Genomic DNA, 15,663 nt, shown 5'->3' with positions numbered 1-15,663 from the left:
CCTAAACAGATATTTAGTCAGTTGAAAATAAATAAGTTTTTTATGAAATAAATTATTTTTACAATTTTAATATTTTTTTTATTTATCCCACATTTATTTATTTATTTATTTATTTAAGATCCACCAGTGATAATTACATGAATACAATATTGGGTAAAAAGAAATACAGTGTAGCTTAATTCTAAATGCATTAACTTTTAAGGCAGATACAGCATGCAAATATTAGGAAGACACATAAATGTTTTAAAAGAAAAAAAAGAACAGTTACAAATGTTTCTAGGCAAAAGTGTCACCTTAAATCAAGTGGTCACCAACGCTCATAGATATTGGCGTTGATAGAAATATTCATCATTCCTTGACGACCGACGAACGACCTTGGGAACTAAGACGTTATGTCCCTTGTGCCTGTAGTAACACTGGCTCACTGTAACACAACGATACCAAGTATTGCTGTTGGGGGCAGAATACCTGATGAGTTAGTGGTACCCTGAGTGCCTTGCACAAAGCTACCACTAAGTAATATCATAAATACTGTTTTATTCATGTTGAACAATGATAAAAGTTTTCTGAAACCTATGTCCTTTTCTAAAGATATTTTTTTAACATTGTAAAAAATCTACTGATATTATTCTATAGACATTTGGAATTCAAGGTACAACTTCAATTTCGTATCTGATATAAATGCGTAGGCTCCGAAATAACACAAAGCGATTGTCATAATACTCCCCAAACGACGACAGAACCAAATCACAGTCTCTGATTCGATTCACACGGATCTCTGATTCGGTATTTTCGACTTTCCTTTTCTTGTACTTCGTACATATTACTTGTTCTAAGGTTATGGCTTTATGTTTGTCATTCTTTTCCATATATTTCTCGAATGTATGGAATTAATTTAATAATTAATTAATTAATTTAATGTATTTAATTTCCATATTATACAACGCTTAACTTACTTTCAGTCATATACAATATAAAACAGAAAAATAAAATCAACGCTAAAGCAAAGGCTACGAATTTCAAATACCACAAAACATTTGTAAATATTCCATCCATAATGCTTTTTTATCTGTTTCGTTTATTAATAATAGCTACGTATAATAACTAACTAACTATAAAAGTCGAGATGGAACAATGGTACACGTGAATCTTATCTGATATCGTTGGCGAGGCAAGCCATTGAATTTCCATGTCAAAAATTCGTGTTTATAATTCATCTCATGTTCGTTGGTGATGATTACGTCGTTTGCAAACCTTCACCGTTTTGTTACTAAAAGATGTATTGTTTAACAGAAAAGTAATGAACAGTGGATAAATATTTCACCTGTGGATGTAGCGGAATGGCCAAGCCACATAGTTTGACTGAGTTGTTCAGTTTGTGAAGATAGGTCGTGTAGTAACTCTACAAGCACAAAGCTTGGCTCTATATGAGATCTGATAACTTTTTGACAGTGCGATTTATACGGTCTTGTCCTGGCAACATTTGACACGAGAAAGTTTTTGGTGAGATTAGTTTCTTACCTTCAACCAAATATCACGCTAACATTGAAAAAAAAAAACACATTTAATTCTATTTTAATATTATTTTATTAAAAATATCATATAATAACAGTTATGTCATGTTAAACATCAAACTTTTGGTGTTACAAGTAATACGAATAACCCACATTATAATATCATCACATTTTAAATTATATAAAAAAAAAAAAACATAAATATAAATATTTTTTTTTTATTTTTAATCGTAAGTTTTATATTCAAAATATTATTTCAAAAATGGCTCTTGAGGGTTCATTAAATTGATTGGTGTATTTTAAATTTCGTTCCACTTTATTCGGTTCATTTTGTTTCGTATCTTTTCTGCGCGTTGTTGAATAGCACGAAATAATCTAAATACACTTGCTGCTGATTCAAGGTTAGGTTCTTATGGCATCTCGCTTCTGGTGCGGGCATGCATCTCTGAAATTAATAAATTAGTTCAATATTGACGAAGTTCGAATACGTTTCGAATCGTAATACAATAAGTTTAATTTTGGGCTTTTTTCACACAAAATATTGTTACATATAATGTCTCCGAAAATATTGGGAAATCTGATTTTTATTTCGGAACCCATTTAAAAGTTTCAAGCTTAAAATCCTGTCCGTCAAGCCTGTCTGGGTAGGTACCACTCACTCATCAGATATATTTTCTATCGCCAAACAATAGTACTCAGTATTGTTGGGTTCCGGTTTGAATGGTGAGTGAGCCAGTGTAACTGCAGGTACAAGGGACATAACATTTTGGTTCCCAAGGTTGGTGGCGCATTGACGATGCGCCACCAACCTTGGTGGAATTGTTAATATTTCTTATAGCGCCATTGTCTGTGGGTATTGGTGACCGCTTATCATCAGGTGGTCCATATGTTAATCTGTTAATCTATGCCATAAAAAAAAAAACTTGGTAAAAATACATATATATATACGCCTAAATATAAATATCTAAAATACTCACAAGCGCTCGAGGGCTAAATTCATAGTTATTAAGGCATTTGACTTTAGTCATGGATCCTTTGAAACACTTGTAGTAGAAACTACAGTCGTGAAGGTCCGGGTACTGGTAGTCATCGCTTTGTCTACACAAAGGTAGTGGATGAGGCTTAAGTGCTGCTGACTGACTTTTTTCATAATATTCGCAAGGAGATTCAGTTGGTGGTATCGGAGGTAAGGAACGCATTTTCGATGGTGTTGTTGGTGATGTATATTGGTCTGTTGTTGTTTCCGTAGTATTCATTTCAATTTCAGTTGAGGTTTCGGTAGGTGGAATTGTATACTGTTTGTCGTCAGGAGGAAGTGTAGGGTTAGAAATACCAGTTGTTAAAGTAGGCTCAGAAATCGTTGTAGTACTAGGTAATGTTATTGATAATTCTGTTGATGTTTCTTTTGTCGTCATTTCATTCGCGGTCGGTTCAATTTTAGTCGTACTCGTCACAGGTATTTCAGATCCAGTTGATGAAGCTACCGGTGTACTAGTTGCAATCGATGCAGTGGTCGTCATAAGTTTTTTAGTTGATGTCGTGATTAAGTCAATTTCAGTTGTTTCTGAATCCGTCGGAATATACTTAGGAGTCGATGTTATGTCTGATAAAGTTGAAGTGATATCAGTCACTTTTGATGGCGATGAAGTGGTATTTATTATGTCAGATGTTGCTGCGCTAGCTGTACTAGCAGTAGTACTGGTTATAGGTTGTGTTTCAGTTGTAGTTTGCTGTGTGGGTGTATCAGGCAAATATGTTGTTAAGTCTATGTTAATAGATGCACTTGGTTCTGAAGCTGTACTTAGTGAATTTAGGGTCGTTGTTGAGTCTATTGGTGTAATTGTAGAATCCGTTGGAGTTGTTAATAATGTGGATGAATGTAGTACTGTTGTCTGTTCTGTTGGTCCATATGTAGCATCAGTTGACACATATGTTGTAGATTCTGGCGTCATTGTTATTTCTTCCTTACTTGTAGTAGACAAGCCTGGTGTACTTTCTGAAGTAGATTTAGTCGAAGTTATAGGCAGCAGGGGCCGCACTGTTGAGGGTAGTTCATTATCACGCTGTGTTGTTTCTGTTAGTATTGTTATTATAGGACTAGTAGTAAATGTTGTTGTTTGTGATGAAAAATTATCAGTATTTGAAGTAAACGTTATAGGCTCTGTTACTGTTGATTGTTTTTCTCTCGTTGTTAGCATGGTTGGTGTTGAAAATAATTCTGGTAAGGTAACGCTACTTGTCAACTCCGACGTGATTTTGGTTGATACTGAAGGTAAAGTAGATTTAATAGATAGTGTAGTTGTATCAAATTCACTTGGCGTTGATGTTACGGGTTCCGAAGTTGTAGATTGTCTTATAGGCAAAGATGGTAAAGTTTGTTTAGTAATTATTGGTAAATTAGTCGAATGTTCCGTACTGGTTATAAGTGGCTCATATGTTATAGCTGATGATGACGTAGGCAGTGAGGTTGAAATACTTATTGTTGGTTCATGGGGTTCTGATGTTGGGCTAGATGTATCTTCGGTGATTGTAATAGATTCACTCGTAAGTAGCTGTGTTGTTTTTGTTTCAGGGATTTTTGTTGTTGAAATGTCATTAGGGCTAGCTGTTGTATGAGATTCAGATGAACTGGATTCTTGTATTGTATTTGTACTAGATTTTTCCGTTATCGCTATAGTTGAAGATTCAGCCGAGGAACTTGATGTACTCGATTCACCTTTCATCGTAGATGTATGTATTGTATACGAGTTTTTAGTAGTTTCCATTTTTTCGATTGACGCCGTAATGTCAATGATCGTAGACGTAGAGATCTTTGATGTTTCTTCATTTGATGTTGATTCAGTAATTATTTTTGTTGGAATAGACGGTGTCGTGCTTTTGTTTATTTCAGTTTGCGGCAATATTGTACTAGATGATATTTCGGTTGGCTCGGTAACAAAAGGCGTAACAGTTGACACAGGTGTTGTGTAATTTGATACTTTTTCCGTGTATGGATTCGTCATTGTTCTAGCAGGTTTTGTTTTCATTGTCGATGGTGTTGTTATAAACTTATCTCGTTTAGTTGTCAAATCCGGCTGCACAGAAGTTAAGGGCGGTAGTGTAAGCCGTGTTGTTAATGAAAAATCTTTTGTTGACCATTTTGTCACAATTGGTTCCATTTCACTCGTAGATATGATGTCTGTCATTGGATTGGCATTAGAAGTTGTTGCAGTTACTCCTGTTCCAGTAGTTAAGGCCGAAGGTGAGGTATCTTCACGAGTTGCGCCTGATGACGTTGTTATGATTTGTTCAGTTGCTGTCACAATAGTACTTGTTATGTTAGATATTGATGCACTTGTAGCAGTAATACTTGGAATAGGTTGTGTTTCAGTTGCTGTATGTTGTGTGGATCCTGGTGACACAGGCAAAGATGTCACCTCTGGGCTAATGGTTGCACTTGATTCTGTAGCTGTACTTAGTGAATTTTGTGTTGTCGTTAAGTCCGTTAGTGTAATTGTAGCATCGGTTGGAGTTGTCAATAATGTGGATGAATGTAAGAAGACTGTAGTCTGTTCTGTTGGTTCAGATGTCACTTTAGTTGACACATATGCTGTAGATTGATCTGTTTCTGTCGTCATTGTTATCATTCCCTTATGTGTGGTAGACAAACCTGGTGTCATAGTTGAGGTAGATTCAGTAGAAGTTAAAGGCGGCAAGGGATGTATAGTTGATGTTAATTTATTATCAGTTATTGCTTCCGTTAACTTTGTAATTATAGGACTACTAGTAATAGTTGATGTTTGTGATGAAAAATTATCAGCATTCGACGTAAGCGTTACGGGCTCAGTTACTGTTGATTGTTTTTCTCTCGTTGACAGCATGGTTGGTGTGGAAAATGATTCTGGTGTGATAGTTGCCAAATCTGGCGTGACTTTGGTTGATACTGAAGGTAACGTTGATTTAATAGATAGTGTAGTTGTATCAATTTCATTTGAAACTGAAGGTACGGATTGCGAAGCTGTAGATGGTTTTGTACTCAAATATGGCAAAGTTTGTTTAGTAATTATTGGGACATTGGTTGAATGTTCTGTGGTTGTTATAGGTGGTTCGTATGTTACAACTGATTTGGGCGTTGTTTCATGTGGTTCTAATGTAGTACTAAATATATCGATGCCTTTAGTTAATGTGGTTTGAGGCGCTTTAGTAGACTCAGTGATAAGTGACTCGGTTGTCTTTATAATAGGCCTTATAGTTGAAATATCATTATCAACGCTTGCTGTTGTTGGATATTCAAAGGTATCAGTTACAGATGTATCTGTCACAGATGTTGATGGTAAATTATGTCCCGTGCTTGTCGTTAATAGTTCGGGCGTTACAGCTGTCGTTAACGGAGGAAGTGCAGTTGAAAAAATTATAGGTGTTTCATGAGGTTCTGGGGTTGTGCCAGATATATCTATATTTTCAGTTACGATGGTTTGTGGCATGTCAGTAGATTCAATTATAAGTAGCTCCGTAGTCGGTCTTATAGTTGTTAAACTATCATTGTCAACGCTTGTTGTTGTTGGATATTCAAAGGTATCAGTTACAGATGTATCTGTTACAAATGTTGATGGTAAATTATGTCCCGTGCTTGTCGTTACAGCTGGTGTTACCGGGGGAAGCGCGGTTGAAAAAATTATAGGTGTGTCATGAGGTTCTGAGGTTGTGCTAGATAAATCTTCAGTTACTATGGTTTGTGGCATATCAGTAGATTCAGTTATAAGTAGTTCCGTAGTCTTTATTATAGGTTTTATAGTTGTTAAAATATCAATACCAGTGTTTGCTGAGGTCGAAGGTTCCGATGAACTGCTTTCTTGCGTTGTGCCAGTACTTGATAGTTCTGTTATTGCATTCGTTGAAATTCCAGTCGAGGAACTCTCTGTACTCGTTACACTTTTTTCCGTCGATGTTACTTTTACTGTTGAATCTATTTTTGTAGTAGTTTGTATTTCATTGTCTGGTTTTTCAGAAGTTGTAGGCAATAATATAGTATATGGTGTAGATGGTAAATTATACTCTGTAGTGTGCTTTGATGGTGGCGTGGCGGTATTTGTCACGAGTGGTTCTGTTACCGTTTCTATAGTTAATTCAGTATTCGTACTATATAATTCTGTCGTTGATGGTGTAGTTACAATTATTGATGGGACTGTTGGTGGTGTTATAAATGCGGTTGTTATCTTATTTGTAATCATTTCCTCAGTCGCATGAGTACCTGTACTTGTCTTTAAAGATGGCAAGGTAATAGAGGGAGTTGTGTCAGTTTTTGTACTTAGTTCATTAGCTGGGGTTGTTATTTTAACTGGTAAAGTTTGTTCCGTTGTTACTACAGCTATTTCCGTCTCTCTTGTATTTATCCCTGTTGATGTTTCTGATATAACTGTTGTAGTGTGACTGCTTGTTATATACTCGGTTGGTGAAGTAGTTATAAAATTTGTTGTAGGCCTGATTTTAGTTGTCTGCTCAGTTATTACTCTTTCTTTTGTGCTCGGGTAATTTGTTGTATCACTTATCGATGTGGATAGATCGCTTAGAGAAGTCGATATCAATAAGAAATCAGTATTAGATGAAAATGTAGATGATTCAGTCGTACTTGATAGAGGTACTTTACTTGTCAGATTTTCTGTACTCGTTTCGTTAATTGTAGAACTTGTCACTTTTGTAGCTCTCGCAGTAGTCATTGAAGATTCTGTTGTTGTGATTCCATGCGAGGTAGTTGATATAGAAGGCTGTACAGTTGTTTCTTTATTTATTAATGTCGTTAAATCAAATTCTGTCGGCTTTGGTTTCCATGTTGATGGTTCTGTCGATGATAATGATTCAGTGGTTTCTTTTTGTGAAGTTGAAGGTTCATACGTAGTTGAAATGGGAACATCTGTCTGTTTTTGGGTCACGTCAGACGGTATTGTTATTGTAAATATTGATTGTGTTTCATGAGTTGTTGAGGCTGTATTAGTAAGAGTAGATGACGGAAAATATACTGTTGTGCTGGGAGTAGTTGATATAGTTACAGACGATTTAGTCGTAGTTGTTTCTTGTGAAGTATCTTTTCCAGTAGGACCTGGTGGTTCTGAAGTTTGGTTAGTTATTGTAGTCTTGTCGGTGACGTCTGATGGGGTCGTACTTGATGTAAGAGGTGGTAAAATACCTCTTGTGAATGGAAGATCAGGCCTCTTTTTATATGTGCTGATTTCATCTGGGACTGGAGGTAAGGTCGGCTTTTGATTTATAAATGGGAGTGATATATTACAACACATAGTTGCTACCACAGGCTGGCAAGTCTGAAATCGTATAGATAATAACTTATAATTTATTTAAAAAAATAATTGTTATTTTTTTTTTTAATTATCAATCCTAGAGAATTGTTTGCTATATAAATCTAAATTAGGTTTGACTAGAAGAAACCTATCAGTATCACATTAAAATTATCTAATTAAACTATTTAATGGTTTTTTTGTTTGAATATAACTTTTAATGTTCGAAATTGGTAGGGTAACTGTGAAAAGATGTTTATTATATTATGTCTATATAGTATAGAAGCAAGTCACTAATCGCTGTCTGTACACTTAGATCTTTTTAAGCAACGTAACGTATTTAATCCTCAATAAATTGAGAATTTTGACTTATTGTAACTGTATGAAGCTGAGACGGTTATCTCGTATTTAATATAATGTATTTGTAAAACGTATTATACATACATTTTAAAGTTTTTATTAACTTTATGCCGAATCAAAAAACGCTATGCTTAATCTGACTCTTCTCTGTGAGCGTAATTTAGTAAGGAGTACATAGTTTACTCTTATATACAATAAATACAGATTTTTACATTCAACATAGCAAAACATTTTTTGCCATTTTAATATCGTGTTCTGAGCTGAGCTTCCAGTTGGTTCTCTCAACCTAATTCTGTAGCTCCAAATAAATCATATACCTTCCGGGAGTTCGAGAAATGAAGACAAGAAACAACAGCTTGTTAATATTCTACTGCTGTACTAAATCCTTGTCTCTTTATGAGCTATTTTCCACCATGCTGCTCCAAGACGGATTGGATACACATGAGGCAGTTTCGCGCGATGTTTTCTTTCAGCGAAGATGAATTATAAACACAAAAGCATATGACCCACATAACATTACTACTTACGTTTGATCTCACGTCATAGTACAAGTTGTTCGGACATGACCGTACATAAGGTTTTGATAGCCAACATACTATGTAGCTCTGGCAGTCGCTTGGGTATGGCATGGAGTTCAACGTCCAGTTCATGCACGGGTTACCCAAAACCGTTGTGATACATAATAGGAGCAGGATTCGTATGTGCTCTGGAATTAATAAATAAAGGTATAATTATAATATGTTAACACTTCTATCCCTCGAAAGCTATATCCTTTCTTTGTCCTTGCACTTGAACTGTCTCCGGTTAAATGATCAGTAGCAAACCGGAACGCTGTTTACATTCTAATGCCTCGGAAAGGAAGGAAGGAAAACCATGCTTCTGCGCCTGAATTCTTTTCGTTCGGGTTATGAGTAAACACTGGTAAACCATAATATCTTCTGAGCAATTGGATGTTCTTCTAAGAAAGGACAATGTGAGTGAAATCGGTGATAAGAACATCGTCCAAGTAAAGATGATGCAATCATTATACTTAGCCATCATATTTGACATATAGCGTCATAGCCGGACGTTCTAATGATTTAAAATAAATTATCATTCAAAAACATTAACTATTCCTTACGTCAATATGCCACCAAACATGGAACGTAAGATTTTCTTTTCGGTCCGAAATCACACTAGCTAACTTAACCTTCAAAATAGAATACAAGATCACTAAGCCTTGGTGAAACCGCCGTTTTATGGATTAAGCAAGCACTTAGTGGGGTTTGCACAATGCCTTATCATTGAATAACATTTCAATGAATCTTCTAACAAAAAATTAAGGATTTGTTTGTTTGGTCCTGTAGTATATTTTTTGGACATCTTATCAGAGCTAAAACAATCTGATTGTTTTAATGACGTAATAATAATAATGATATAATTGCTAAGAAAATATTACATACGAGAAAAATCCTTAAAATTAATAGTATTTTTAGACCTATTACTAATAAACATAAACTAAGGAAGATATAGCCAAATCTTAGCACCCATTAGTACGTATAATCATTACAAGTAATACAGTTACAATATTTGTATGTATAAAAGGATTATCTTTACGTATAAAATCGTTTGTCCTGGCTGACTATCAGCACTGGCAAGACTACTGAGTCTAGAGGGCTGACTTTGGAACATAGATTCATTTTATAGCGTAATCTAGTTAAGAACGGCGTTTTGGAAATTTAAACTTGAAAGGAAATGGAAAAAGGAGTTTATTGAAGATTTAATTTGTTAAAATACTTTTTAATAACTTCAAAATGCATTCTTTTATTCAAAAATTTTAGAGTAATTTGATGTAATTAAAAGATTGCTATCTCTTTTCTTCCCATTATTAAGTAATATATAGTTTATATATTTCATCTTTTCTAATTTTTTTAATTTAAAAATCATGTACACTAGAATAGGAATCGATTAATTTTGATGTCAAATTCTTAAATCATCGATCCACTTATACGAATATCAAGGTAATATTAAATGCTCGTAAAATTCGTCCGCCATATTAAGTTTCGATGACGTCATTAATACAGAGATATTTTTCCTATATTTTTTTGGTTATATTATGTTATTTTAATAAAATAAAATGTTTTAATAATAATAGTATTTATAAAAACGTACCCATAACAACCTCAAGCGAGCTCACTGACTAATGTACGACTCGAAAGACTAATTGCCATATATTATAATAACCGAAAAAATCGATTCTAATTACTGATAAACAAATTATTCGATACAGAGGAATTTCGACCTTATTGCGTTCTGAAAATTCAGCTACGAACTTTTTTGTTAACAGGTGTGCGTCTATCAATGTCTGACTTGTTCTTACATATGAACGATATTAAAACAATGGATTTATTTTGGCTTTGCTCGTTCAATTTCAATACGAATTTGGCATTTCAGCAAGGGTGGTTATTTTCAAGGGAGAATACCCAATGATATATTACAGCGCTTTTGTATGTGTGTAAACACAATAGCACCCTCTATCTTCGTTTATTTTCCTGCATGGTGATGAAAAATCTGGCAAGACCGGAAAGAGGACGTTCTAACTCATGGGAGTGAACTCACTATCAACTTCCAGAGACCGGACTGTTGGTTAGATTTTGACAAAAAATCTAGTGGTATTTTGGTTTGAATCCAAGGCAATGCGGCAAGATCTGCGGCATGAGACCAAACCAACTGTACATAGCACATATAGATATAAAGGATGAAAAGACATACATCCGAATTGTAGCAGCGAGGCAGAAAGCTTCAGACCGTCTCCTCGAACGGAGGTCTTAGCCACGTTACTTTTAAGACAAATTAGCAAGAGTAATCGTGACGGATTCACAGGATCGACTCATTTTGCTTTAAAAAATCGGAATTATGAACAAGTTTTCCCAAAATATACCTGCAATCGGCATTTTACGCAGAAGCGTTCATAGAAATGGGAAGTCGATATTGAAGCTGAAATTCAGTTTTAAGTAAGTTCAGTTCAAATTATCATAAAAATAACTTTAACTAATATTAAATATTTCATAAATTTATTAAACTAATCTGTTCTAACCATCCTGGCCGTCGATTCTTCGACAAACGTGATCAGCTCATTTCAGTCTGCTAATTTTAAAAAGCTATGTCAATTTAATTAGTAATTCCTGTTCTTCTCCTAATAATACCTGATCATTACTTAAATATATTCCGAGCATTGCTCACTTGATATCACTTTGTGTACCAAAAATTTCTATTTTCCCATTCAAATCAAATAATTTTTTTCATGTAAACTTCATAATATAATCTTCTAAAAATTACCGTAACGCTTAACAAAATTCTTTCACCGGTTCTATAGGTCTAACTTTTTTTATTTTTTTATTATAATATAAATTTATAATTAAGAAAGTGTAATGCCCGTCTGGGTAGGTACCACCCACTATTCAGAAATTCTGTTGTTAAACAGTAGCTGTATTAAACTCAAAACTCAAACTCAAATCGTCGTATTGATGTGTTCCGGTTTAAAAGGTCCAGTCTAATTATAGGTACAAGGGACATAACATCTTTTTTCCAAGGTTGGTCGCGCATTGGTAAGTAATGGTTAGTGTCTCTAACAACGCCAGTGTCTATGGGCGAAGTTTCCACTAACCGATTTTACCACGAACCGACGAATAGTGGCCGATTTGCCAGTGCACCTACGCATGCCCTAAAAAAATGGACTTCAGAAAGTTCGTCTCAAATGTTAAGTCAAATCAAATTCAATAAATTAATATCTTTACACAAGCGCGTGTTTGCTCGATGTTTTTTATTTGGATGTAATTATAACATGATTATTATCACGATCTTGGATTTATGGCAATATTACACGGTTCAACTAAATTGATTCACTTTGGTGGAAAAATAAAAGCGTGACATGCTGTTTACACAATAACACATTTGTTCCCAGAACTACACAACTTACATTGGTCGAATTATATGGCACCTTGTCATTTATATTAATACTATAAACAGGTAAGATTTGTTTGTTTGTATATAGAAGTTAATATACACTGGTAGAAAGCTACATTATTACTGAGTACTATATGGTATAAATTGTATTTATATCATATAATTTACTTATTGAAAAAATGCATCGGTTGAAGCTGGGACGAGTCGGTAGAGTTTTTTGTATAAATGGCCGTCCGTGCTTACTTGGGTTTTGTACGTTATCATTAATTTATCGAAACGTATTTATGTATTTATAGTATAGGTAGGCGTACGGGATGATGGGCTACGTTATGGTAAGTGGTTACTACCACCCAAAGAAAATGACGCTGTTAGGAATACTTACCATTCCTAACATGGCCATTGTGTCACCAACTTTGGAAACTAAGGTATGTTCCTTGTAACGACAGGCTTACTCACCCTTCAATCCGAATACTACTGATGAAAGAGATACCTACCCACACGAACCATAAAACCAAGTATGGAGATTCTCAAATTCGACCCATAACCGACGCTGGTGTTGAGCTTATTATAGCATTAGAGTGACTTCACTTAATTTTTGATTTGATACCTGAGCAATCGGATTCAGAGAGTTGATGTAAATGGAGACATCCCGTCGCTCCAGTTACAGTAGGGGTCCCTAAACGATCTATTCTTGGTCCATTTTTCTTCATCGTTTATATAAACAAACTACCATGTATTTTAAGTAATAAACATGAAATTATTATTGGATATAATCGACTGTATTGTTTTCTGATACTTTTTTTAAATATTTAACTTAAATAGACGTCTCTCTATATATGACAATGTGAACAGTAATCTCTTTGAAACAGTACGTGGGTTTAGTATTAATAACTTAGTGTTAACCAGTAATAAGACAAAATGTAATCAATTCACTACTCTTAATGTGAGATGTCTCAAAATCAATGATCTGTTATAGGAGGAAGCACTAGGAGTTCTCATCCTTCCTATTTTAAAAGTAATGACCGTCAATGGGACCCACGTATAAACAGATTAGTAAGTAGACTCAGCTCTGCAGCCTTCGCGGTAAAAAATAGCTTATTGACTGATGTTGACTCGGTTCATCTAGCATATTTTGGTTATTTCCACTGGATAATGTCTTAGGGCTGATTCAAATAATGAAAATATATTTTTTTCTCGTATGAATGCAATAATTGTAAAATATGATACTACAAAAGTCTCAGGTCTAAAGTTGATTCCAAACCGGTGGTAGATGTTCCTTAGATTCTTAGAGTTATTTCTGTAATCTTGTTAACTAGTATTAGTAACATTGAGGCGTTTTCTTTGCATTTTATCACCTATCTGATAATTCAGCGTCTTTTTAGCTCAAAATTTGAAATCAAAACTTTAGTGTTAACAAATAAACTATGGTTATAAAAATATGAGTCTTAAAAAAATACTTTAGAGACTTGTTTTTAACATGCGATGTCACATTTTAAAAGCGCTCTGGATTCAGAAATTTCAAGGAAGAAGACGATATTGTTTGACAAATTTACCCCAAAACAACACTTTAGACTAGAACTGTACGTGTAAATCAAATTTTCCAACATAAACTCAATTACGTAACTTTAAAACTTAAATGAAGATAACTAGTACATTATATGCGAAAATACGAATTTCGCTTGTCGCATCAACAGACAAAATTAAAATCGGAAAAACTGTAAATCACAGCTGTTAACAACAATGTTATACGAAACCCTCTTCTGCATCTTCTCGTATAAATTCTACGTTTGGTTCAGTAGTTATTTCAGTAAGACATAACAAACGAAACGTCGCCTCGATTATTTGTATATGTATATAGAAATCCCGTTTGCAAAAAATCCAATACACTATAAAAATATTATTTAAAAATCTATAAATACAATCAACGTCATTTATTAAATAAATATAATTGTGACGAATTAACAATGAATAAAAGTGTGAATATCTATTTAGACGCGCCATTGTTGAAATGAACACGTGCGTTACTACGAAATAATAACGTTTGACGTACTTCGATCACAGTTCCGTCAAAAGATCTTATTTTGCGCACCAAATGGGATATATGTGCGACCAATCAGAAGTCGTTCTTAAGCCGCGGATGACGAAGCTTTGGGAAGATACGCTCAGTGTTTTAATGTTAACTAATAATATACATATATATATATTTTAAAGTTAACTCTGTGGAGCAAAGGTTAACATTCTGCCGTGGTGCGAAATATTGGTTTGGTATTTCTATAATGGACTTATTGAAGCATTTGTTCTTTATTTTTTAAAGGCTGGCGATATTTTAAAGCATTCGATATTGGTGTTCCGAGTAACAACGAACACGAGTTTACTTGGTGGTAGGGCTTTGTGCAAGCCCGTCTGGGTAGGTACCACCCACTCATCAGATATTCTACCGCCAAATAACAGTACTCTGTATTGTTGTGTTCCGGTTAGAAGGGTGAGTGAGCCAGTGTAATCACAGGCACAAGGGACCTAACATCTTGGTTCCCAAGGTTGGTGGCGCATAGGTGATATAAGGAATGGTTAATATTTCTTATAGCGCCTTTGTCTATGGGCGGTGGTGACCACTTACCATCAGGTGGCCCATGCGCTCGTCTGCCAACCAATGCCATAAAAAAAAACAAAATAACAATTTTTAATGGCTTCAAAAAGGTCGACGGTGACAACCCTAAATGTTGAGTTAGAAATTAAAATATGCGTATTCTTTAAAAATTATTTAAGAATAATATTGATAAATACTACTAATGGCTGATGAACTTACAAAAATGTTATGTGTGTCTTGAAAATAATATTCTTGCAATGATGATTATTTTGTTAGAACCAATGACAAACTTTTTTTATATTTATTTATTTTATTTATTTATTTATTTATTTATTTATTTATGTACCAACAGAGTATACAGAAAATTATATAAATGAAAAATGTGTACAAAGGGATAACTTATCTCTAACAAGAGATATCTTCTAGAAACCCTGAATCTAGTGGAGATTATTTGGAATACATATTTATGGTGTAGGTACAATATCAATTAGTTTTATATTATAAAATTCAAGTAGACTTAACGATAAATGAACATACCAGACCAGAACAGAATGAATAATCCACAAATATTTTTACTTTTTTTTACTTTTACAAATATTTGTACTTAAAAATAAAAGGTTCTTTTTGATGCGCCACGGGATTGCTTATTGCAAATTTCTTTGAAAGAACTAAATACGATTTTAGTTGGATAAAGTTACGATGGACGAAGAAGATGCGTCGTTACCAGCTACTCTTCCGTCTTTGTGACGTCATAGAGATCCAGACTTTTTTAAAGCCGATGGGCTATCTGATGGTAAGTGTTCACCACTGCCAAAATTGGTGCTGTTAGAAATATTAATCGATCTTTACAGCGCCACTGCACCACCGACCTTGGCAACTGAGGTGTTATGTCTCTTGCGCCTGTAGTTACACTGAATTAACAAAATCATACGAAGTATTGCTATTATAAATGCTTAAATATATACAAATATGAATTAAAAATAGTTAC

General features: G+C 34.3%; 1 protein-coding gene across 1 annotated transcript; it reads right to left on the bottom strand.

Moving 5' to 3' along the window:
- Window positions 1-1,729: 1,729 nt before the first annotated feature.
- On the bottom strand, window positions 1,730-10,360 carry LOC125074120 (uncharacterized threonine-rich GPI-anchored glycoprotein PJ4664.02-like). Its single transcript, XM_047685347.1, has 4 exons — window positions 10,295-10,360; window positions 8,671-8,849; window positions 2,492-7,810; window positions 1,730-1,959 (listed from the first exon to the last, which is right to left on the bottom strand). Exons 1-4 carry the CDS (start codon window positions 10,296-10,298, stop codon window positions 1,840-1,842), a joined length of 5,622 nt encoding a protein of 1,873 aa, XP_047541303.1. The 5' UTR covers window positions 10,299-10,360; the 3' UTR covers window positions 1,730-1,839.
- Window positions 10,361-15,663: the final 5,303 nt, after the last annotated feature.

Source organism: Vanessa atalanta, chromosome 27, assembly GCF_905147765.1.
Source record: "Vanessa atalanta chromosome 27, ilVanAtal1.2, whole genome shotgun sequence".
Taxonomy (NCBI): domain Eukaryota; kingdom Metazoa; phylum Arthropoda; class Insecta; order Lepidoptera; family Nymphalidae; genus Vanessa; species Vanessa atalanta.
Note: the sequence above shows the minus strand (reverse complement) of the source record. Positions and strands in the feature narration are given on the sequence as shown.